General features: G+C 44.1%; 1 protein-coding gene and 1 non-coding gene across 2 annotated transcripts in view; both read right to left on the reverse strand.

The window, feature by feature from the left end:
* Positions 1-510: 510 nt before the first annotated feature.
* Positions 511-26,382, reverse strand: part of ATP7A (ATPase copper transporting alpha) — a 91,455-nt gene continuing 65,583 nt past the window's right edge. The window contains exons 13-23 of the mRNA XM_090265202.1: positions 25,563-25,717; positions 25,196-25,330; positions 21,346-21,540; positions 16,244-16,426; positions 13,281-13,497; positions 7,771-7,920; positions 5,442-5,584; positions 4,044-4,247; positions 3,403-3,520; positions 1,468-1,570; positions 511-1,113 (exon numbers count right to left, since the gene is read on the reverse strand). Coding sequence (XP_090121328.1) covers positions 837-1,113; positions 1,468-1,570; positions 3,403-3,520; positions 4,044-4,247; positions 5,442-5,584; positions 7,771-7,920; positions 13,281-13,497; positions 16,244-16,426; positions 21,346-21,540; positions 25,196-25,330; positions 25,563-25,717 — 1,880 coding nt within the window. The 3' untranslated portion in view covers positions 511-836. The remainder of the gene's footprint in view (positions 1,114-1,467; positions 1,571-3,402; positions 3,521-4,043; positions 4,248-5,441; positions 5,585-7,770; positions 7,921-13,280; positions 13,498-16,243; positions 16,427-21,345; positions 21,541-25,195; positions 25,331-25,562; positions 25,718-26,382) is intronic.
* LOC149990405 (U6 spliceosomal RNA) lies at positions 22,530-22,636 on the reverse strand. The gene has a single exon (XR_016508697.1). It is a non-coding gene; the product is annotated as a U6 spliceosomal RNA (small nuclear RNA).

The raw sequence follows: 26,382 nt of genomic DNA on the forward strand, positions 1-26,382 counted from the left end.
CGTGGAAGAGGCTCAAAATCATAAGTTTCGGGACTGAGGCTGACAGACTATGCTAAGAACAACCCAGAGCTGAACTCAACGGGAGTGAATTGAAAGCTTGCACCAAGCTGAGGAGTCACTGCGGGAAGAATCTGAGATCGTCTCTACAACACCGGGAAGATGGGAAGCAGGAAGTGCTGCCTTTGAGGACTTTTGAACTGCAAGATAAAGAGGGGGAACAAGATATCGGGAAAATTGTCCATTGTCCTCATCAAGGACAGACCGCCTACACTTAGCTAACTCAGAGGAAAATACTAAAGGAGACACACTGGGTCAGCTACAAAGATGCAGGGACGATAAGGCACATCTATTTTTCAACAGTGTCTCCTGTTCTTCAAAATCTAGGCGCTTTGTACAGTGCTTGGAAAGCCACTGTTCCCCAAGCGGACAGGGATGAGGGCTTGATCAGTTCTTCAAGATCATGCTCTGAAATCTTCAAATATTTTAATTATCCTTTTCTTGAGCTTTTTTTTTTTTTTTTTTGGTCAGCTAAAAAGACCATCTATCAATCACTTGAGCAGCAGTTTGGCGACCTTCAATTGTAGGGCTTGCTGGCTTGCTGTAAAGCACACTGGCCTACTTTATGTGTTGCAAGGGAAAACCAGAACCCAAACCCAAACCCAAACCTGGAAATCCGTTCTACAGACAGCTGGGTTCAGAGCTGATGCCCCGGGAAAGATATTTTCACCGTTAGAACAATGCAATTCAAACAGAATCCCTAATAAGAAAGCAGGGGACGGATGCAAAATCCTTCCACCATGTTCTGGAACGCTACCGTGGTGGCCGCGGCGGGCCGGTCACAGCGCCGTGTCATCGTCTTCCCTGCTGTCTGCCACCAGCAGTGAGTGCTTGTCGGCCTCACTGGTGCCAACGCTGTTCACGGACCGCTTGTCGGACAGCAGCGAGTTAATGGAGGCCCTGCTGTAATTCACAATCCGGTCCAGCAAACCCAGTTTAGGGGAGTTTCTTGAGGTGTCATCTATTCCGACGTGCACGCTGATTTCGGAAGGGCTCTTCTGTCCCATCTGGCTTCGGGCACGCGCTTCATAGTTCTCATAAGTTGGCTTCCTGTAACTGCACACGTGCAAAAATACACTAGGTTGAAATAACCACATGTGAACTAGATGCGTGTTACATTAAATGTGCAAAGGTGGTCCCTGCTAGGAAAGCATCTCAAACTCCTAAGGCAGTGTGTGGAGTCACGTGATCAGTATTGCCACTTCTCAGAGCCAACGTTCTGGATTTTACCCCCCTTGGTCCTTCTGCTTGCTATGTATGGACCACGTAAGATGATAATTATGTAGCTGACATTCCTATTAACACATGTCGGGCTTCTCATTGAGCAATACAAGAAGAAAGCACACCAAGACTGACCGTGGATGATGAAAGGGATGTAAAATACAAACGTGAGCAAGCCACCATACTCACAGTTTCAGGAAGAGAGAAGAAAGTACTACTGACACTGACGAAGCAGCCATGGCAGCGGATCCCATCCAGGGTTGCAAAACCAAACCGATGGGCATAAACACTCCTAGGAAGCAAGTGTGCATTCGTTACAGCAGGTAGTACTAAACACACCAGCAAGGTGCTTCTAATATGTGTCTACAGATCATTTCCTCGTTTGGTATTGACTCAGCAATAGATCTTCTTGTTGCTGGAGATGACGCGGCTGCCGGTGTCTCACTAGTAGGGTGTTGCTGCGAACAGTCCTGCGCATGTCTCCCTGCGCACGTGTTTGAGAATCACCCCAGAGCACAGACCTAGAGGTGAAGCTGCTGGCTTATAGCATGGACATGTTTTCTTTTCTTTTCTTTTTTAACAAATATTTTAATTTGTTTATTTTTAGAGAGAGAGGAAAGGAGGGAGAGAAACATCAATGTGTGGTTGCCTCTCATGCGTCCCTAACTGGGGACCTGGCCTGTAACCCAGGCATGTGTCCTGACTGGGAATCGAACCAGCGACTCTGATTCACAGGTTGGCACTGAATTCCCTGAGCCACACCAGCCAGGGCTCTTTTATTTTTTAAGATATTATTTTTATTTATTTTTAGAGAGGGGGAAAGGGATGGAGAAGGACAGGGAGAGAAACATCCATCGGCTGCCTCTCGGGCCCCCAACTGGGAATCTGGCCTGCGACCCAGGCAAGTGCCCTGACTGGGAATCTAACCAGTGACCTTTCTATTTGCAGGCCGGTGCTCAATTCACTGAGCCACACCAGCCAGGACGACATGGATACATTTTCAACTTTATGTGGATATTCCTCAATTGCTCCCCAAAGCAGCTCTACCAGGTCACACCATCAACAGGGAATGAGAGTTCATGTTCCACAAATTTGTCTGCACTTGCTTTTGACAGACATGTTACTATTTGCTCATATGATGGGAATGAGATAGACTTATTGTACTTTTAATTTTGTATGTACTTATCTGTATTTTGTACTCTTTCTGTACAGTGATCACATATTACTTATGTATTTTTTAAAAAACTCACTTGCTCCATGAACTAATGTCTCTGGATTTTGATTGTTCTTTGTGCCCTTTGTCCTCTCAGCACTTGGACATTTATCAACAGCTTTCTAATTGCTCTCAGGTCATTTCATGTCTTTCTTTGGCTCAACAACCAGACAGAGCAAGAAGAAAGTGACACCTATTTCTCTTATGTTATTACTGACTCTACCAAGCCCCTAAGTACAGGAGATCATCAGGTGTTTATTAAACAACGCTAAGTTGGTTTTTCTTGGTCCTATTCCTTCATTCCGTATCTTTTATCTGGTCCCCAAACTGAAACCAAACACACAACCAAACAAACCCTGGTGGCTGTTATAACATTACACAAAGAGCAGAAAATCCTCTGTACTCTATAATTACAACCGTGTGACAATACAAAAACCGATGAACCAAAGAGACTAAAATGTTAACAGTAGTTGTGCTTGGGTAGTGAGATCCACGATAAATTTGTTCTCTTAAGCAAAAAACACTTAGGTAGATATGTAGAAGGATGAGAGTCTATGGAGAAAGAAATGAAGCAATATAGCAAAATATAATTAATTGATGAATTCAGGTTAAGGGTATAATGGTTTTCACGGTATCATTTTTTCCCCCTTGTCTATGTAAGTCTGGAATTTTTCAAAATGTAAATATGGAGGAAACTGTAAAGTGAAATAAAATAAATCTGCCAGGATACTTATACATTGTAGACTATAATCAACATTGCTGAAAATTAAAATTATTGATTTTAATATTACCTCACCGGCAGGCTACATACAAAAACTGAGCTCAAAACTGGTAAAAGGACTAAAACTTCCAAAATGAGAGGTCTCTAATGACTGCAGAGGAAAAAGCAATAGTAGTTAACAGTCACATACCAGCAGCTATGGGAATTCCAACCAGATTATAAATCAGAGCGAAGACAAAATTTATCCGAATCCTCTTGACTGTCTTCCTTGACAGATCAATACTGGCCACTACATCCAGAAGATCATTCTGTGAACGGAAATATTTGTAATATTAGTGAGATACTCTTAACTAAACTAGTAACTTTTGCATTAGCTACGGTGTATATTGAAGGTGACATGTACCTCGGGGCAATACATGAATGAACTACACATCTCAGATGCTGCTATAAATTTGAGTCAGCCTTGGAAGATGCTCAAGAACTTTTCTTGGGGCTCTGAAAACACATTTAGGGTTGTATGTGGGAAGACGGATTAAATACTATTAAAATAACGTCAGTATTTGTTGAAGGTAATTTTACTGTTAAGTATGTTCCCAAATCTTGTTCTTCTGTTTAGAAGCTTGTCGTTCTCATCTGCTTCACTGGACCGAGAAAGTCTAGAAGTAATGAGTAAGGCTTCTCGTACACCCACCACAGATACTCCCAGTCTCAGTAGCCAGCAGTAAAGGGCTTAGAACAGAATCATCATGCTCCGTATACTTTATGACACTATCCCTGACCATGCAGAGCAGACTTACACTCCTCAGAGCTCAGGCCACAGGACTGACTTACCCTTATCAAAACCACATCGGCCGCTTCGATGGCTACGTCCGTGCCTGTGCCAATGGCGATCCCAACATTGGCCATGGCCAGAGCTGGCGAGTCATTGATTCCGTCTCCTACCATTGCCACCCGCTTCCCCTCCTCCTGAAGCTGCTTCACCTTAGCAACCTTGTGGGAAGGGAGGACTTCAGCAAACACCTTAGTAATGCCAACCTACGTCGGGAAAAAGAAACTCAATTCAAGAAATATTACTGAGGAGCTGAAATAGAACCCGGCATTAATGAGTCATCGTTTCCACCCACCAGATGTCCCAATTTTAAAAGACTGATAGCATCCAGTGATAGCAGGAATAGGGAGAGATGGGCTTCCTTATAGTGTTAGTGACTGTGCTCATTGCTACTGTGTTTTTTGGGGGGTTATCAGACAGCATCTGTCAATGCACGCACATCATTTGGTTCGGCTACGCCCAGCTATATTTCGGATGTACCTGTACGTGCACAAAAAGAGGTCTGTCCAAGGACGCACAATACCACCCTCTTTGTAACAACAAAAATTTCAAAACCACTTAAATGCCCATCATTAGAGAAATGGTTAAATAAATTATAATACCATATCATGGAATTCCATGCACTAATGTAGAAGAATGAGTTTATATGTTCAGATATGAAGAAAGCACCAAGGCACGTATATTGTGATGTTAAAAAAAAACCCTGCTAAACAATCTATACAAGAATGATCCAATTTATGTTGAAAACACCAGAACTATACATTTGTATATGAACATGTATATATATGACAAGAAGCTTGGGGAAAGGGTGACAAACTTTTCATTTATAATGTTCTGTATTTTTATACAAGAATGCATTCATATGTTACTTGTGTTATATAATAGAAGAAAAGACTGATACGAGAAAAATTTTGAAGGAAAGGCAAATGTGGGGGGGTCAGTAGCAGAAAATTGCTACTGGGTTGGCCAAAAAGTTCTTTTGGTTTTTTCCATAAGACAGCTCTAGTAGCCCTTAGTTGTCTTTAACTTCATTCAAAACAATTTTGTGACAGTGTATTGTCACAGCTGTCACGTCAGAGTCCCTTAAAAAAAAAAACTGATCAAAATTGGTGAATTTCTGTGTAGCTATTTTAATATTGAAGATGGAAGAAAATCCGTAAAATTTCCAGCGTAGTATGCTTTATTGTTTCAAGAAAGGTGAAAGCGCAATGAAATGCAAAGAAAGATCTGCCTGAACGGCACGCCAATTCTTTAAGGAACCACCTAGCTCTACTTGGGGAAAATGAAAGTACTAGGTGGTATAAATTTTTCAGCCCGTGAAGGAAGGCAAGACAGGAAACGAATATGAAGACTCGGAAGCCGCCCCACGGCCCACCGCAAGAACCAAGTACACCGATTACCTGAGAAGCAATAGATCTTGCTGTTTTACTATTGTCTCCCGTCATGAGAACAACTTCTAAGCCCATGGATTTCAGAATATGGACAGCCAGTTCCGCTTCGGGCTTCACGGTGTCGGCAATGGCTATCAAGCCACACAGCACATCTAATACGGGAGCACAAGAAAATGGCAGTTTGCAGTACGGGGAAAACAGTGATATTCTGACTTAACGTTTCCAAAAGAAGAGGATTTTGTAAAGTAACACTGTGCAGGACTTGGCTGAACTCAAAATATCACCAAGCCCACAGAGAGTTCATACCGCGAACCCTGCACTAAGCCTCTATATTTGGTCATGAAATGTCACGAAGTAAGGTAGGGATTTTTAATGAATGTAGTAATAGGAAAATAAAAGGAGAAGCCTTACTGGATGCGAAAAGACCCCCTTTCTTTCCTTTGGGAAATATTGGCCAACAGCCCAAACACTGTAGTTAATTTAAAGGGAAATGAAACTGAAAACAAATACTAATTTTTTTTTCTTTTTAAGGTAAAGGGATGGATAGAGATAAAACTGGCACTTTACTGGCAGGAAAAAGGTCACTGCAGCTAGTTGTTTTATTTTTTAAAAAACGTAAATCATATTTTCTGCTTCTTCCTGGATCTCAAAAGGCCAGAGTAAGATACTGCCTTTATACTTAGGAAGAATTACGAATGTTGGCTAATCTCACAGCTAGAAATTTATCCTACCAAATAATTTAACAAAAGAAAGCACCTAGTCCTGTCCTGTGTGGCTCAGTAGATTGAATGCTGGCCTGTGAACCAAAGGGTCGCTGGTTCAATTCCGGGTCAGGGCACGTGCTTGGGTTGCGGGCCAGGTCCCCAGTAGGGGGCATGCAAGAGGCAACCGATCGATGTATCTGTCACACATTGAAGTTTGATGTATCTGTCACACATTGAGGTTTCTCTCCCTCTTTCTCCCTCCCTTCACCTCTCTGTAAAAGTAAATACATAAATCTTAAAAAAAAAAAGAAAGCAGCTAAAACCCCAAGATGTTTACTGTAGTGTTATCTACAACAATGAAATAATCAGGAATAGCTTAAATTTCCAGCAGGGGAATGATTAAATTAATTACAGTATGTAAGTTTGCTAAATTATGCAGCATTAAAACAAAATGAAGCAAAATAAAATAGTATGTATACCAGAAGTTTCAATTTTTTACTTAATTTTATTGAAGTAAAATTTACGTACAAATTTAAGCAACCATTTAAAAATAGTATATGTAAGCTTTAGGGATGCTGCTGGGCCCACCCCTCCCCCTTAGTCTATTGTTCCTGTAAATCCTTTCAGAATCGGTTACATCTCTCCCCTCACTACTCCTATGCTTGCAAAACTACAGGATGACGGATGTGTATCTTTGCCATGCTGCTGGGGGTTCAGACTCCAGGCTCTCCAAGACCACTCCTCCTTTGCTAGCAATGGCCTGATAAACCCTTTCTTTTAAAAAGAAAAATAAAATAAAAAATAAAAATAGTGCCCTGGCTGGTGTGGTTCAGTGGATTGAGTGCCGGCCTGTGAATCAAAGCGTCGCCGGTTTGATTCCCAGTCAGGGCACAGGCCTGGGTTGTGGGCCGGGTCTTCAGTTGGGGGCACACAAGAGGCAACCACACATCGATGTTTCTCTCCCTCGCTTTCTCCCTCCATTCCCCTCTCTCTAAAAATAAAGTATTTGAAAAAAAAAAAGCATATGGACTAACATTGTAACTCTGTGTGTGAATGTCTATGTGTGTGTATGTATATATACCTATATAAATCAGAAACAGAATATATATAATTAAAACTGACAGTGTGTTAATTTAATATTGTTATTTTTAGGTTTAAAAAATTCCTTGTCCTAGGCTGCTGTGGCTCAGTGGATTGAGCGTCAGCCTGCGAGCCAAGTGTCACCGGTTCGATTCCCAGTCAGGGCACATGACTAGGTTGCACGTCAGGTCCCTAGTTGGGGGCGCAAGTGAGGGGCAACCACACAGTGATGTTTCTCTCCCTCTCTTTCTCCTTTCCCCCTCTCTAAAAATAAATAAATAAACAAACAAATAAATAAATAATTTTTAAAAAATCCTTGATTAACTTTCTTAAAAAACAAACAAACAAACATCGGCTAGGGAGGAAAATAACAAAGCCAGGCAAATGCCACAGCATTTTTAATTAATCTGTAATAATTATGCATTGCTAACATTTTCACTTTACTTTCAAGAGTGGTTTTGAATAATTCTCATAGTTCTGAAGTCTCAAAAACATACATAAAACAAAATTGCGATCATGACATGGAGTCACAGTGTACTTTTGGAAAACCTTACCATCAACTGCCACCAACACAGCAGTACGACCTTTCCTCTCATGTTCAGTCATGGAATCATCTACGTCATTATTAATGACAAGACCATTTCTAATCATCCACTCCCGGTTACCAATGAGGACTTTGTACTGGTGAGCATTATTAGGAGCATCTGAAAGTATAGAAAAAACATTTAGTGAGCTCACTTAATGTTGTATTTATAACAATCCCATGGGGCATGTTCTTCCTGTCTAACCTTGGACACTCACTACATTGTATATTTGGTAGAATGCAGCCTACAACACTGATTTCCCAATTTTCAAGAAACATACTGTGCTCTTCCATGCCTCCAGGCCTTTGCATATGCTGTAGCCTCTACTTGGGACATCCTTGCCCCTCCTCCAAAAACACCCAACTCCATCATATTATTCAGGAGCCAGTTCAAATGTTACTTCCTCCGTGAAACTTTCCTTTTGCCCCTTCCCTTTGACCTTCCAAAGCAACTGAATTAAATAAAAAAATATTGCTTGTGCATCACAGCTGCTGAATGGGAACAAAAACATTAAACCATACTGATGTCCCAGCGTGACTGGGAGACCAGCAAGCCTAAGCGGGCCTTAGTGCTGCCTGTCAGTGCTACTACATTTCCCGAGTCCATCCGTTCTCCGCTCCTTGTACACGCCTTCTCCCATTCTCACGCTAGAGGATGACTCTGCTTCCTACTTCAGAAAGAAAATACAAGCCATCAGAAGAGAACTTCTACAAGCTCTCATGGCCACTTCTACTCCCCACCCCCCTGTGCCTGTGTACCTATTAACCTGGTTCCCCTTCTGTTATCATGCACCACCCCTGCTCCTATTTAAGGACCACCTCTCCACTGGTGCCCCGGCTCGCCCTCCGTGGCCTATTCTGGAGCATCTCTCTCCCAATTCGCCCCTCTCTCCTGCATGAGCACATTTTCTGTCTCTCCTATACACAGTTCTATCTTTTTCAAAAAGCAGAAACCTCTCTTGATGTCACCTCTCTAGCTACTGTCCCATTTCTCTGCTGCTGTACATACAGCAAAACTTCTCAAAAGTGTGGGCTCTGTTGGCTCTCTCCAATTCTCATCCTCCCATTCTCTCGGGAACCCACTCCAATACAGCTTTTGTTTGTACTGCTTCAAAGAATTCTTCATACAGTCCACCAGTGACCTTTACTTTCTTATTTTCATTCATTTATTTATGTTACCGGTGACCTTTTACTTTAATAAACCTAATAGCAAATTACCAGCCCTCATTTCACCTGCCCTATTGGCAGCATTTTATAGTTAATCACTCATTCCTTCTTGAATTATTCTCTTCACTTGGCTTCTGGGACACCACGTTCTTTTTATTTATTTTTAAGTATATTTTATTGATTATGCTCTTACAGTTGTCTCAATTTTCCCCCTTTGTTCCCCTCTGCCTCATACCCCGCTTCCCTCCAGCAATGCTCCCCTTAGTTCATGTCCATGGGTTGTGCATACACGTTCTTTGGCTTCTCCACTTACTTTACTGTTCTTAACATCCTCCTGTCTATTTTGTTCCTATCAATTTATGCCTCTTTATCCCTGTGCCTTTCCCCCCATTCTCCCCCCGCCCCCTCCCAGCTGATCACCCTCCAAACGCTCTCCATACCTATTACTCTGTTCCTGTTCTGGTTGTTTGCTTAGTTGGCTTGTTTTTATTTTTTAGACTCAGTTGTTGATAGTGGTGAATTTGTTGTCATTTTACTGTTCATAGTTTTGATCTTCTTTTTCTTAAGTAAGTCCTTTTAACATTTCATGTAATAATGGCTTGGTGATGACGAACTCCTTTAGCTTTACCTTGTCTGGGAAGCAACTTATCTGCCCTTCCATTCCAAATGATAGCTTTGCTGGATAGAGTAATCCTGGTTGTGGGTGGGACACACATTCTTATGAGTGACCTCCTCACTGATCATTTCTCAGTCCTCTTTTCAGAGTCTTCTTCATCTCCATGACTTCTTAATTTGTAGAGCTGCAGGGCTCAATCCTTAAACCTCCTTTTCCCCTCTTTCTACTGTCACTCCTTGGTAACCTTATCCAGTCTCATGGCTTTACATACATCTACACCAGCGCTGTCCAACAGAACTGTCTTTGGGGGTGGAATTGTTCTATAGCTGCTCTATTCAATACAGTAGGCAGTAATGACGTGCGGCAACTGAGCACTTAAAATGTGGCTAGTATGGCTGAAGGGCTGAATTTTAAATTAAATTTAACTTAATTTAAAATTTGGAAGTCACACGTAACTAGCGTCTACCATGTTGGACAGTACCGATCTATATATAAGCAGAGCTTCCAAATCCATTATCTCCAGCCTAGTCAGTTTCCTTGAAGTCCAGACTTGTGCAGCCAACCGCCTACTTGGTAGTTCAATTTATATGACATCTCTGCTTAAGCATCTAATAGGCACTGAAATTCACACGTCGGAAACTGAACTCCTGATCAGCCGTCCGTAGTGCCCCCCTGCTGTGGTCTTCCCTGACATTTTGAAATAGTAACTCTACCAGTCTAAATGGCCTAGGCCACAGACCTTGGTGTCATTCCTAACTCCTGTTTCATTTATACCCCGTTTCTGTGGGAAACAAAATCTGTCCGCCAGCCTCAAGACACATGTAGAAACTGGTCACTTCTTATGACCTCTACTGTTACCGCACTGGCCCAAGCAACCATTGTCTTTCACCTGGATCACGGCACTACCCCACCTCCCCGCTTCTGCTCTTGCCCTTCCCCCCAGAGTGTATTTTCACCAGAGCAGCCAGAGTAACAATGTCAAAGCCTTAAGTCAGATGCCGCCACTGCTACACTCAAAACCCTCCAGTGGCTTACATCTCAGGGCAAAAACACAAGGCTTTTCAATGTCCCCTACACGATCGAGTTGTGCACTGCCAGCGTCTCTGGTCTCATCTCTTCCCCTCCTCCCACGCATGTCCTGTGCGCTGGCCACACTGTTGTCCTTGGTGTTCCTGACACTAGTCAAGGACACTCCTGGCTCAAGGCCTTTGTACTGCACATTCCTCCTGTCCGGGATGTTCACATAACGTTCTCTCTCACCGTCCTCAGAGTTTTGCTCAAATGCCACCTTCTCAGCATTACCCTTCTCTATTTTCCTCCATCAGACATGATATATATACACATTTTTTTTTTTAAATTTAATAGCTCACTGTCTTATGTTCTCCCACCAGGAATGTAAGTTCCATGAGCTAGGGGCTTTGTCTATTCTTCTCACTGCTGATTCTACACTGTCTCGAACAGTGCTTAAAAAAAGTGTCAAGTGAACAAATTTTAAAAATTACAGTTTAGTAGAATCAGACACATACATAAAGGATTTTCATGCGGTGGCCTAGCACAATCGTAGAGACTCAGTTATGATTTAAAACAAGAGCAAGTAGTTCCATCTGTCAGGCAGCGAAGGCCTCACTGAAGAGAGACGTGAGCTGACTCGGAAAAGATGAGAATCAGTTCATGAGGGAGATGCCCCCGTGGACAAGGACATTACCCAGGGAAAGTAGTAAGTGAAACAATCTGACAGGCATGGAATAACGTCATATAAGGAGGAACTGTTAAGTGGTTTCATATGGATGGAACACAGATTACACAGGAGGGGGAGGGGCAGGCAGTGGAAAGAGGAAAAATGGGTGGTTCAGGGAAGCAAGAGACATATCATGGGGAACATATTGTGGACAAAGTACAGAGAGAATGGACTTTGTTCTGCAGGAGGCAGAAGGCCAGCAAAGTTGGGATCACTAACAGAATTTGATGGATGGGCTTCAGGATGTATGCAAACCTCCAAAAGAGAAAATTTCTAGCCCTGGCTAGTGTAGCTCAGTGGATTGAGCACCAGCCTGTGAACCAAAGTGTCACTAGTTCAATTCCCAGTCAGGGCACATCCCTGGGTTGCATGCCAGGTCCCCAGTTGGGGGCGCAAGAGGCAACCACACATGGATGTTTCTCTCCCTCTCTTTCTCCCTCCCCTCCCCTCTGTCTAAAAATAAATAAATAAAATCTTAAAAAGAAAAAGAATTGGAACAAAAGAGAAGTTTTCTAATGGGCAAGCATAGCTATTATCACATCCCTCCAAAGGTTAATGACTTGAAACTAGGTTATAAGCCACCACAATAAAATGTATTAGAAAGTAATATAATCGATCAGATTTGCATGTTGGCAAAATGACTCGAGCGCAAATGGGTGGGGAGGTGCTGGGACACTTAGGTGGGTACATCATGTTTTGGGGCACATGGCCAGACCAACAAGAAACTCAGGAAATGGGCCTTGGCCTGAGATGTGGAGCGTGGAGTGGCGGTGGGAGCCCACGTGTGGCGCAGTAACCAACAGGCGTGTATTAGCTTGTAAAGAGGGGATATGTAAAATGGGACAAACACAAAGAACACAACCCTGAGAGCAGGAGAAAAGAGGACTCGGAGGAGGAGGAGAAAGAACAGCCAGGTAAGTTAGAGGAGAATCTAGAGAAAGCAGAGTCAAGGACTAAAGGGAGGGAAAGGGTTTCAGGAAGGAAGGAATGGCCAACGGCCATCGAATGCTGCCGTAGTATGAATGGGGCAGAATCCGGAGTGCGCAGTGGACAGGCGAATTCAGCAAGCCGAGGCTATTTCTAGAAGCTTCGATACAAAGGGAAAAAGAGACAGGCTGAAATGTAGATGGAAATACAGGGATTTTGACGGAAGATACGTTTCTTTCTAAGGAGCTACTACGGAAAGAGCCTAAAAGAGAGGGAGGTCCCTGAGGAATCAAGAGAGGGCGGGATCCAGAGAAAAAATGAGGGGACTCATTAGACAAGATGAGGGATAAGTCTTCCCCCGGAAAAAGTTATAAATTTGGGCAAAACAAACAAACACCAAACAGGAAAGAGCACGTGTCTGGGAGCCTTAATTTTCTATGTGAAAAAGACGCCAGATAATTTGCTTAAGAAACTAGCGGTAAGGGCCCCAGGATCATGTGAAGCGTGTCAAAGGTTTACAGGAGCTGCAGTGAGAAATAAATGAAAGATAAGTGAAAGGAGATGGAAGATCAGCTACGGCTGGACTTCATCGCCCTAGACTGGAGTCAAGGAGCACAGTTGGAAAATGTTCTCAAGTAATTTGAGCAAAGCGATCAGAGGCCTATGGTAACATGGTTTGGCAAAAGAGCTGTGGCTGGTGGGGCTCAGTGGACTGAGCGCTGGCCAGCGAAGGAAAGGGCCATCGGATCGATTCCCAGTCAGGGCACATGACTAGGTTGCACGTCAGGTCCCCAGTAGGGGGCGCGTGAGAGGCAACCACACAGTGATGTTTCTCTCCCTCTCTTTCTCCTTTCCCCTCTCTCTAAAAACAGATAAATAAAATAAAATAAAGTAAGCTTGTTAAAGAAAATGGGTTGGCAAGAATGAAACATTAAGGCCAATTTTGGTTTCTTACATAACAGTTCAGGATTATGAAGTTAGACATCTGTTAATAACCGTCCCATAATTGGCACTACAAAGAAAATCAGCTTACTTGAGAGCTGGGCATCAATAATCATGGGAGGCGAAGTTGATGACCGTTCATTACTTGCATCAATCTGAACCAGGGATGCATTTTTAATGTTATTTTCCTCTATCTTCCAGTCGTTCTTATGTAGCAAGCCTTCGATATTGGTGACTTTACAGCTAATGCCACAGCCTGGCACAACCTGGAAATCCAGGCAGGTACCCAAGGTGTCAGTGTCCAGCTCCTAACAGACAGAAACAGAAGAATTTCTCTGCCGTTCTAATAATACCAGATCATCATTAGCAAGATCAAAGACTACTGCTGGTTAATTATAAATGTTTAGGATCAAATGATCACTTAGCACTACACATCTGAACGCACATGTTAATAAGGACGAAAGAACCGCGTTGAGTATGATGTTCAAAGTTACAGGCGAAGCTCAGAATCCTTTGTTTGAATCCCACCCTCTAAAATGTATACCAAGCTCAGGGAAGGAAAACGTGGAAGCTCTATCAATATTTTCTGCCCTTTCCAGTAGAGAATTACAAGTTAAATATGTAATATTATTGTTAGGTCAGGTGTTCTGTTCAGCAGAGGGCAAAGGGTAACAAAGAACAGGGCCTTCAGTTATCAGAGTGCCTCTTGAGTGTAATTCTGTGTCCTCCTTCTCTCGGATGTTCCATGTGGTGTAAAGAGGCCAGGTCAGTACTAGTTAATAGGTAAAAAGGAAAACACAAATGCAGAAATGGTAACATCGGTGGTAGAAATTTAATTATAAAAGTATGTCAGATAACTTACAAAGACCTTATACAAAGCAATGAGAAAGAGGTGAACAATTGTATGGAAAAATAGGCGAAGGATTCAAGCAGACAGGTTACAGAAAAGGAAATTCAAATGGCTAACATACATATGAAAGGAAGCTCAACGTTATTCATAGTTAAGGAAATGAAAAGCAAACCAGCAATGAGTTAACACGTTTTTAAGTTATTATACTGATTTAAAAAAACGTGTTGGTAAGAATGTGGGGATCCCTGGCTGCTGTGGCTCAGTGGATTGAGTGCCCGCCTGTGAACCAAAGGGTCGCGGGTTCGATTACCAGTCAGGGCACATGCCTGGGTTGTGTGCAAGGTCCCCAGTTGGGGGTGTGTGAGAGGCAGCCACACAATGATGTTTCTCTCCCTCTCTTCCCCTCTCTCTAAAAGTAAATAATAAAAAAAAGAATGTGGGGAAATGGGCAGTCATAACTTCTGGGGAAAGGATACACTGGTACAACCTTCCGCATGGGCGTTGGTATTTGTCACATAGGCATTGGTAATAGTCATCAAAATTGAACTACATGTTTCCTTTGATCTAGCAATTACATTAATGGGCATTTAACATAGACATAAACTTGAAAAGCTGATAAGAATGTCAATTGTACATTGTAAAAGCCAAAAACCATCATACGATAGAATATAATATAGCCTTAGAAACAACAAGGCAGATCTGTATATCCTGCTATAGAAAAATCACTTAATAAAATTAAGAAACAAGGTGCGAAAGATTGATCACTGTGTGTCCTTTCTATGCAAAGTTGAAAACACAATAGATGCATATATTTTGTCATATGCATTAAAAGTGGTTAACAAGCCCTGGCTGCTGTGGCTCAGTGGATTGAGCGTCGGCCTGCGAGCTAAGTGTCACTGGTTCGATTCCCAGTCAGGGCACATGACTAGGTTGCACGCCAGGCCCCCAGTTGGGGGCATGAGTGTGAGGCAACCACACAGTGATGTTTCTCTCCCTCTCCTTCTCCTTTCCCCTCTCTCTAAAAATAAAATAAATAAACAAATAAATTATAAAAATAAATAAATAAATAAAAGTGGTTAACAGATGCACACTAGTGATATATTAAAACTTAACTGATTTGTGCACTTCACAAGGGCACACTTTATAGCATGTGAATTGTATCTCAATAAAGCTGTGACTTAAAACTATCAGCAGGTCAACTCTTGTTAAACTTTGGAGAGAGGAATTATGGAAGTGGGCGGGGAGTGAGGCTCTCCCTTATCCTTACATAACACCCTGAACTACCTGCAGTTTCCTGTCAGAGATATGTATTGCTTTTATTTTAATTTTTTAAAAAATAATTTGTTTATTTTTTTGTTTACTTATTTTATTTTTAGAGAGAGGGGAAAGGAGAAAGAGAGGGAGAGAAATATCACTGTGTGGTTGCCTCTCATGCGCCCCCAACTGGGGACCTGACATGCAACCTAGTCACGTGCCCTGACTGGGAATTGAACCAGAGACACTTGGCTCGCAGGCTGATGCTCAATCCACTGAGCCACAATATTTTAATTTTTTAGTCAACAGAAATTATCTGTGTAGGAATATAATGAATTTCTGTTTTCATCTTTATGGTTTTCTGTATGAAGAACCTAAGGCATATTATAAAGCAAAATAAAAAAATACAAGTCTCTGTAACCCTCATGCAACTACTAAATCATAATCAAACACCAGTTTGGATTTGGCCTGAATAATCCCAATAGGAGATGACTACATTAATAAACAAGGAGAAGCCCTGGCTGGTGTGGCTCAGTGGATTGAGCTCCAGCCTGCAAATCAGTGAATCGCTGGTTCGAGCCCCAGTCAGGGCACATGCCTGGGTTGCGGGCCAGGTCCCCAGTTGGGGGCGTGCAAGAGACAACCAAACATTAATGTCTCTCTCATTCCCTTTCTTCCCCCTTCCCCTCTCTCTAAAAGTAAATAAATAAAATCTTTTAAAAAAATAATTTGTTTGTTTATTTATTTATGTATTTTTAGAGAGAGGGGAAAGGAGAAAGAGAGGGAGAGAAACATGAGTATGTGGTTGCCTCTCGCTTGCGCCCCCACCTGGGGACCTGACGTGCAACCTAGTTATGTGCCCTGACTGGGAATCGAACCAGCGACACTTGGCTCGCAGGCCGATGAATAAAATTTTTTAAAAAGTAAATAAATGTGGGGAAAAGCTGTACCTGCTTGCAGTACTTGGTCACAGCTGCTCCTAAAGGGTGTTCACTGTTACTTTCAGCGGTTCCCACGATTGCCAGGATCTTCGTGCATGATATTCTGTTACTTTCCACTAGCACCTTTACTTGGCTCACTACTGGGGTTCCATGGGTAATGGTTCCAGTCTTATCAAACACCACTACCTTTACCTGCAAAAAAATTAAAATACAACACACCTATATGACTGGACAATCCTTAATATCACCTTTCCAGAAATAACAAAGATGGTTACTTCTTAATAAACTTAGACTGAATCTATTCTCTTTTGGGACAATAAAAGGAGGAGAGAGAATAAGGGAAGAAACACTCTTCGTTACCCCCAACCTCCACTACTGCGGATACATGTTAAACAACTAGGAGTAATTCTTATAGGCTGACTGTTAATAGTTAATTAAGAGATGCCTGTAGTGCTTCCAGGGAAAGATACAGGCTTTAAATAGTAATAAATTACAGATCTATAGGGGAAATGTGGGCATGAGGAAGATAATTATAAGAAAAAGGTCAATAATTAAGTTGAAGTGAGCACCAGGTAAGCTGGGCTGCTCTGGCTTTACTGGGTCTAGATGAGAAGCTTGGCCTGAGAAGAGACAGCTCAGAGAATCACAGAAGGAAAGGCAGCCCAGACAGGAAAAAAGAAGAGTCTAGAATTAGAGCACATCCATCTCCCAGTAAACTTGGAATACAAACCTTGGAAAATGAATAGCTTGAGAAACCGAGATGAGGAAATATGATAACTACATACAAAGCGTGATTCCAGACAAGAAAAAAAATAGCTATAAAGCACATTTTGGAGACAGCTGAGGAAACTGGAATATGGACTCGTCGGCAGCCGTCTGTCTCGAGAGACGATGGCGTAGCTTCCTGAGAGTCTATCTGCACCGCCGAGAATGGCTGTGCAGTCCGACTCGGGAGTGACAATCCCTGCCGCACTTGGTACAGGTGAAGGCAGATGGCTGTTGTTGCTGCTGCTGACGCTGCTTCCGCCTCGATCTTTTCTGGACCGCCTCCTCGTTGCGCGCAGCCTCCGCGCGTGACGTACCTTGCCTGACCGCGAGCCTCCAGGCTAGGCGGTCGTCTGCTTGAACTTCCCATGTGTTGAGATTGATGGAGGATTGTGTCATGTCCTTTTTGCAGATGTCTTTGAACCGCAGTTTTGGGCGCCCTGTCATCCTCTGGCCTTCTGCTAGCTCGCCGTAGAGGAGGTCTTTGGGGATACGGCCTGCATCCATTCTTTTGACATGGCCGAGCCACCTGAGGCGTCTCTCGCTAAGAACTGCATGCAAACTGCTCATATTGGCTCGCTTCAGCACCTCGGTGTTGGGGACCTTATCCTGCCAGGCGACATGCAGGACGCGTCGCAGGCACCTCATGTGGAAGCTGTTGAGTTTCCTTTCGTGTCTTGCGTAGGTGGTCCACGTCTCGCTGCCATAGAGGAGAGTGCTGAGTACGCAGGCTTGGTAGATGCGCAGTCTGGTTTTCTCAGTGAGGCTGGAATTGTTCCACGCTCGCCGGTTCAGTCTGGCCATAACTGTGGCTGCCCTGGCGATTCTCCGGTTGACCTCCAAGTCGACTGACAGAGAGCTCGAGATGGTGGACCCGAGGTAAGTGAAGTCGTTGACAACCTCCAGGGTGTATCCGTCGATGGTGATGCATGGGGGAGTCCCCGTGCCTTGAGCCATAACGTTCGTCTTCGTCAGGCTGATGGCTAGTCCGAACTCCTTGCATGCGTGGGAAAGGCAAGTGACTAGCTGCTGGAGTCCCTCTTCGGAGTGTGATGTCAAAGCTGCGTCGTCGGCGAAGAGCATCTCACGGATGAGCACCTCTTTGACTTTGGTCTTGGCTCGTAGGCGGGCCAGGTTGTAGAGCTTGCTATCGGATCTGGTGTGAATGAAGACACCCTCGCTGCAGTCCTTAAAGGCGTATTGGAGGAGCATGGAGAAGAAGATTCCGAACAGCGTAGGCGCGAGGACGCAGCCCTGCTTTACTCCGCTGCTGACTGGGAAGGCCTCAGAGGTTGCGCCGTTGTAGGACACCGTGCTGTGCATGTTGTCGTGAAAGGACATGACCACAGCAAGCAGATGTGGTGGACAGCCAATCTTCCGTAGCAAGCTGAAGAGTCCGCTTCGACTGACCAGATCAAACGCCTTCGTGAGGTCAATAAAGGCGAGGTAGAGTGGTTTATGCTGCTCGTGACACTTCTCCTGCAGCTGGCGTAGGGAGAAGATCATGTCCACTGTTGATCGGCCAGCTCTGAAGCCACACTGGGACTCTGGGTAGACGCGGGAAGCAAGGGTCTGCAGGCGGGCAAGAGCGACCCGGGCGAATACTTTGCCGACGACGCTGAGGAGAGAGATGCCCCGGTAGTTGTTGCAGTCGCTGCGGTCTCCTTTGTTCTTGTACATGGTGATAATGTTGGCGTCTCTCATATCCTGGGGGATGTAACCCTCCTTCCAGCAGCGACAGAGTAGATGGTGGAGCGGCTGTAGCAGGACTGGTTTCCCGCTCTTTAGGATTTCTGGAGGGATTCCGTCGCTTCCTGGTGCTTTCCCGCAAGCGAGGCGGTCGATGGCTTTGCTGAGCTCTGCCGCAGTAGGTGGGGTGTCTAGCTCCTCCATGACTGGTAGGTCTGGGATGGCGTTAAGAGCAGTGTCTGTTACGGTGTTCTTCGTTGCGTACAGCTCGAGGTAGTGCTCGGTCCACCGCCGCATTTGCTGTTCCTGGTCAGTGATGACCTCACCTGTCTTGGACTTAAGGGGGGCGATCTTGGAGGGGATTGGGCCTGTTGCCTTCTTGATACCCTCATACATTCCTCGTGCGTTGCCTATATCGGCGGCTTCCTGAATGCTTCTGCACAGGTTTAGCCAATAGGTGTTGGCACAGTGGCGGGCGGTCTTCTGGACTTTTTTCCTGGCAGCCCGTAGAGCTTGAAGTGTACTGGGAGTGGGCGTGACCTTGTAAGCCAGTATGGCCTTCCTCTTAGCCTCGATCACGGGTTCCATTTCTTCCCAGTGAGCCTCGTACCAGTCAGCGTTCTTCCGCTCTTTCTTCCCGTAAGCAATAATGGCGGAGTTGTATATGGCGTCGCGGAGACGTGGCCAATTGGATTCGATAATGTCATCTGCCGCCACTCCCTCGCCGAGTGCATCTTCCATCTTGTTGATGAATTGCTGGGTCTTAACTGGGTTGCTGGCACAACTGGTGTTGATGCGTGGGCGACCCTTCATCTTGGAGTGGTGCAACCTCTTCGGCATTATGCGCACCTTGCTTACCACGAGGGCATGGTCCGTGTCGCAGTCTGCACTGTGGTAGCTGCGGGTGAGGAGGGTGCTGCCAATATCCGTTCTTCTGGTGATGACGAGGTCAAGCTGGTGCCAATGACGGGAGCGGGGGTGCCTCCATGACACCTGGTGGATCTCTTTGCACTTGAAGAATGTGTTTGTCACGCACAGGCCGTGGTGACACAAAAGCTCAAGCAGTCGCTGACCATTCTCATTGATCTTTCCTCTCCCAAAGTTTCCAAGGCAGGTGGGCCAGGCCATGTGGTCGGCTCCTACTCTTGCGTTGAAGTCTCCAAGGAGATAGAGAGCGTTACTTCTGGGAATCTTGGATAACGCTTCGTCCAGTGCATGGTAGAACTGTTCTTTCTCTTCGGTGGTGGCGCAGAGGGTTGGGGCATACGCGCTAAGAATGCTGACTGGGCCGAAAGTTGTTGACAATCGGAGGGTAAGTAATCTCTCTGTGCCTCCTGTGGGTGGCTCTATGGAGTTAACAAGCGTGTTCTTCACAGCGAACCCAACACCGTGCTGTCTTGGTTGGTCCGGAGACTTCCCTTGCCAGTAGAAGGTGTAGTTGGTTTCTCTGATAGTTCCGTTGTCGGCCAACCGGGTCTCCTGTAGAGCCGCAATGTCGATGTTTAGTCGTGCCAGTTCCCTATCGATGACAGCGGTTTTCCTGGCACCCTTGATCCACGGAAGGTCTGCAGTAAGTCCGGGGCACATGGTCCTGATGTTCCAGCTAGCGAGGCGAAGAGCCGGAGGCTTCTTTCTTGTTGTTTTCTTGGAATTAACTGGTGCGGGTGTTTTGTGGCCCACTTTTCTAGAGGCGCCTCTCTGATCCCCACGCACCCAGTGGGGCAGGCGAGCCATGGCGAGACGGTAGCTGTCCAGTGAGGTGCGATGACCTCTCCATATCACCCTGCCCAGGCTCTGTAGCTTCAGTTTCACTTGAGAGGACACTCCAGCGTCATCGCAAGTTGTCGACTCAACATGGGAGGAGACAGATACCGGTTATAAGCTCATCCGATTGGCGAAGGAAACGAGCGCCAGGGGTCTCCTCTGACGGTGGGAGAGGTCATCGCACCTCACTGGAATATGGACTATAGATTAGATAATAGTACAATGTCAAGGTTCGTTTCTTGATTTTGATGTTTGTACTGTGGTTCTGCAGGAAAATGTCATTTTTCTTAGGAAAAGAGGCTGATATCTATAGTGAAGGGGATGCAAAAGTTCTTTATACTATTCTCGCAATTTTTCTTTAAGCTTCCAACATGGTTTTAGTTCAAGTCCAGTAGCCTTGACTGAGATTGTCATGAAAACCCTACTAGGAGAGAGACCAGGGATAGGCTTATATTCCCGAAGTCATAGTGGCAAACTGTCATCTGGCAGCAGAAAGGTGAAGAAACTGCAGTGCAACCCCCAGAGCTATCTCCTGGTGAAGAACACGCACAGAGTCACACACAGAGAGGTTAGAAGCCGGAAAGCCCTGGGCGAACACCTGCTTCCTCCTGCCCTAAAGACCTTCCCAGTCTGAGCTGAGGTGGGACCCCAGGTTTTCCACATCAGTGCCTGTGCTAAGAGACTAGGCCTCTGGTAGTCTGAGAGGTCCTGGATAACCAAGGCCGACCTGGAGCAGAACCAAAATAGCACCTTTCCGACCCTGACACTCGCAATAGTGCCAGAGTAGGCTTAGATTACGGAGCAGGGGGTAAATAATTTAGGGCGCGGAGCTCCTCAGGAGGGGTGCTACAGCCAGTTTAGAGGGGACAAGTCTTAGTCTGGGGACGTCTTACCTTATGGGCCATCTCCAAGGGCTCGCCACCTTTGATGAGGATGCCATGTTGAGCACCTACCCCCGTCCCCACCATCACAGCAGTTGGGGTCGCCAGCCCCAGTGAGCAGGGACACGCGATGCACAGAACTGTGATAGAGGCTTGGAAAGCAAAGCGTATGATCGTTTCCGTTCGGGAGATGCTTCGGTTGTAGCCCTTTCAAAGAAATGCATGCAGTTTGGTTATTGATTTAGAGCTGTACAAAACCAAAGGAATAAAGATTAACTCTATTTCAAGAAAACCTCAATTTTTCAAGTCACATATAATCCTGCTTAGCTACCAACATATATGTTTTATTTACTAGTAAGAAAACACTTCAATTTTTATGAATAATTTTCATGAATAAAAGAAACCATGACATAATTGGTAAACAAGTCACAGTCCCCAAATCAAGATTTCAATTTTACCATTCAGTTTTACAAACTGTGGAGTGAATACAGGGAACATAAAAGTCAGCCTTTTTCCCCCGTATTGAGAGTAACTTTTTATTATGGACTTTCAAAAATAGCTGCAGCCTTAGCTGGTGTGGCTCAGTGGATTGAGCACCAGCCTGCAAACCCAAAGGTCGCTGGTTCAATTCCCAGTCAGGGCTCATGCCTGGATTTTGGGCCAGTTTCCCTGCTGGGGATGTGCAAGAGGCAGCTGAGGCAACTGATTGCTGTATCTCTGACACATTGATGTTTCTCTCTCTCTTGCTCTCTCTTTTTGGCTTACAAACAACACATTTTTATTTTTCACAGTTCTGGAGGCAGGAAAGTCAAAAATTAAGGCACTGGCAGATTCACTGTCTGGTGAGAGCCTGGTTCCTGGTTCACAGATGGCTGTCTCCTTGCTATGACCTCACACGGTGGAAGTGGCAAGGGAGCTCTCTGGGGTCTCTTTTTTAAGGGCACCAATCCCAATCACTTCCCAAGGCCCCCGCTTGCAAATACTATCACATTGGAAATTAGGTTTCAACATAGAAGACTGAAGGAAACACGAACATGGAGCCTATAGCAAAAGTCTAAGTATGGTTATTCTTTCTTTCTTGTTTGTTTTTTCTATGACAGTTGTCCCACTTGTTTCCCCATCGCTTCCCCTCACCCCGCCCACCCCTCTCCCACAGTCAATCCCCACCCCGTTGTCCATGTCCGTGGGTCATTTATAAAAATAAGGAACGCTTCACGAATTTGCGTATCATTCTTGCGTAGGGGCCATGCTAATCTTCTCTGTATTGTTCTAATTTTAGTATATGTGCTGCCGAAGCGAGCACAAGATATGGTTATATTCTTTTTTGTTTGTTTGTTTATCTGTTTTTAGAGAGAGAGGAAAGGAGAAAGAGAGGGAGAGAAACATCTCTGTGTGGTTGTCTCTCACTCGCGCCCCCAACTGGGGACCTAACGTGCAACCTAGTCATGTGCCCCGACTGGGAATCAAATCAGTGACACTTGGTTTGCAGGCCGACGCTCAATCCACTGAGCCACACCAGTCAGGGCTGATATGGTAATTTTTGAGGGGTGAGTTATTGATCAGAGGGGGCTGGGAGGGGAGCAGGTCTTTGCAGGTGCTGGCAGTGTATGGTTTCTTAACCTGAGTGATGACCACATTCACAAGTACAATTTGTAAAAATGTATGAAAGCACATGCTTTTTACTTGTTTTTACTTGTGTCTCTCTTTTTGATGCTATTTTTAAAAATATTTTATTTATTTATTTTTAAAGAGAGGGAAAGGGAAGGAGAAAGACAGGGAGAGAAAAATCGGTAAGGCATGTGCCCTGACTGAGAATTGAACCAGTGACCCTTCAGTTCCCAAGCTGCTGCTCAATCCACTGAGCCAAAGCAGCTAGGGCTCTCTCCCTCTCTTTCTCCATCCCTTTCCCCCATCTCTACCAATAAATAAATAAAATGTTTTAAAAAATAGCTGCAAACATTGGACCTAATTCTCAACAAATTTGATCCTAAACAAAATGAATTCTGAACCTCTGTATACCAAGACCATAAATCTGCCTTTGACAGTATTTCCTGAACACAATGGGGAAAAAATCATCCAGCTTGTAATGGGAGCTTAATCGCATCTCAATAAAATTCTTTTGGACGTAATAATGTGAACTGAGTATATCAGGTAGTACGGCTGTTACGGCATTGAATATTTGTGTGGGTGAATATGATTGACTGTATTAGGGAAAAGCTGCTAAGATCCCCTGAACTCATGATATATATTCCAAAATACCTCCCAGCAATCCTCTTGTTCAATGTGTACTTAACCATCACGAATCATTTAAAGAAACTTCTCAATATTATACTAATGACCATATCATGGGATACACAGTTATGATTCTACTTATTCTTTACTTGAAGAGCAAACAGTCTAAAAGCAGTGTATAGAACAGGACTTTCTAAAATAAAGAAACAACAAAGTAAGACTTTCTTAGTAGCAGTGGTTTTATAGCACTAGTTTCTTTTTTCTTTTATTACCTAAATAATTCTTATATAACTTAAGAAAAATTCAAGTACTAATTATTTTGCATAATAATGCCTCTGAATTCCAGTTTTAAATTTCAACGCTTCCAGGTAGTTGTTTCAGTAACTGTTTCTAATTGAAACGGTGTTTTTTTTAAATTTATTGATTGATTTTCTACTACAGTTGTCCCACTTGTTTCCCCCATTGCTCCCCCCACACCCCACCCACCCCTTCTCCCACAGTCCATCCCCACCCCGTTACCCAGTTGTCCATGCCCATGGGTCATTCATGCATGTTCTTAGACTACACCCTTCCCCTTCTTACTCCCTTCTCCCTCCCCCCTCCCCACTGGTCACTGTTAGTCTGGTTTTTGTTTCCATGTCTCTGGTTCCATTTTGCCCATTTGTTTGCATTTTTCATTAGTTTCCTGTATTGGGTGATATCATATGGTATTTGTCTTTCTTTGCCTGGCTTATTTCACTTAGCATAATTCTCTCTAGTTCCATCCATGTTGTCGCAAATGGCAGGAGTTCCTTCTTTCTTACAGCACTAGTTTCTTACTAAGTTCTTAAATACTTAAACTAAGTGTTCATCTAAGAATTGAATATCTATACAGTAACAGAATTACAGGGGACTTTCCTAAACATCTAAGTTGTTGTTTTCATATGCATTATATGTGCATTTTTTCACCTACACTAATTCCAATACTGCAGTTTAGGTGTTATTATCACTGTATTACAGATGACAAAACTGAGGCTGTTGAAGTGACTTAAACATTGTATTTCTAAAGTGGGGAACAGTCCAGGTCCACTTTATCACCTTATGACACCATGCTGTAGGGACTATCGAAGAATGAGACAGAAGCGCGCACTAAAATGATCTTATATTTATAAAGCATGTAATAAATTATTAAGTGTTTCCACTATATCATCTGACTGAACTTTCACAACAACTAGAAGTTACGCAGGGTGGGCTTATTAAAATCTCACTGTATACAGGAGGAAAATGAAGCTCAGAGGGAAATTAAGTTGACCCAAGATCATGCAGATGATATGTGGCTGAGCTGACAGCCCAAGGTTTTGTTTAATGTCTACAGTCCTTTGTGGAAACAAAATCATGCTGGAAAGGAGACCAGGTATGGAATGTAAAAGTTCAGTACTTGCTTTGGGAAAATCCCGAGTCCTAGTGAAAGAAACCTTGGCAAAAGGGAATCTTTTATATTTACAGGAATATTGATACTATTCTTATCCCCCTTCCCCTCCGGTGCCTTAAACATACTAGTGATTATTAAGGTTATTTTCCAATTAATGACTAATGCAAAAAATTCATGAACTGTTTGACAAATGGTAAAGAATCAGTACATGTTACTTACAGGAAAGTAGGTTTCGACAACTTGAAAATTCAGAAATCCAATTACAATCCAAACCAGGAGGGTAGCAATGGAAATAATAACAATAAACGGAACAAAGTAGCCACTGAGTTTGTCTGCAAACTGCTGGATAGGAGCCTAGAATGTAATAATAATAATAATAATAATAATAATAACAACAACAACAACAATAACAATGCATAAATCAGAGTCTCCTTTTCATAACGAACAGAGCACAAACGGAACTATTTTGATCAACTCCGTATCAATGCAAATAGGATTACATAATCAAAGGAAAATACGAAAACTACATAAACATTTATATTGAGTGGGCTTTAAAGAAAACACTTTGTTTCTCCTGCGAAGTTACCTTTGATGTTTGTGCCTCCTCCACAAGTTTGACGATCTGGGAAAGGGTCGTGTCTGCCCCGACGTGGGTCGCACGGATAAGCAGTGACCCATTCTGGTTAATGGAGCCGGCAATCACTGTGCTGCCAGATTTCTTAGCCACAGGCATTGCCTCCCCTGCATAAGGAGTAAAAGATAAGAGTTGGGGAGCAGAAATGAGCAATACCTTGAAACATACCGTTATGTGTTCATTGTCAAAAATTCCCTGGAAAGGAGGTTCTTAATGTGTGCACCAGAAGCTGGACAAATGCGCACGTGGAACCTGCCCCCCTGTTCGCTTATGTCACTTCTGGCCCAAATGCAGGCAGACAGTCATGACACTGACAAACCCTAATACGCTAGCTCTTTGTCGGAAGATCCGTTTGGAGCCGGTCCACCCTAGTCTTATGTCACTGGTTCTCAGTCTATTCCTAAGGACCATTCCTAAATGCCGGAGGGAGTTCTTGTTTGTAACGCCTGCTAATGAGGCACGCGGTACCGCTACTTCAATTTAGTGGGTCAGGGTCAATGACACCAAATGTACTACAGTGTGCAAGAGAGTCCCCCCAGAACTCCGAGTTGTCCCATCCATGGTCGCAGTAGCACCCTTACTGAGAAACCCAGACTCCTAAATTACGTCCACCTGGTTTGTAATCTACGCCTCTGCTGGCACTCTCCTGAGGGCTGAGGCACGAAAGGTGAGTTCCATGCTTCTTCTCCAGCCTGGCCTTAGTTATCTCTAAAACGACTACAGTCCTGCTCTCCTAGAGCAGACACCGACGTGGAAAACCTGGAGTCCTACC

Source organism: Furipterus horrens, unplaced genomic scaffold (assembly GCF_987537825.1).
Source record: "Furipterus horrens unplaced genomic scaffold, mFurHor1.1.pri manual_scaffold_17, whole genome shotgun sequence".
Taxonomy (NCBI): domain Eukaryota; kingdom Metazoa; phylum Chordata; class Mammalia; order Chiroptera; family Furipteridae; genus Furipterus; species Furipterus horrens.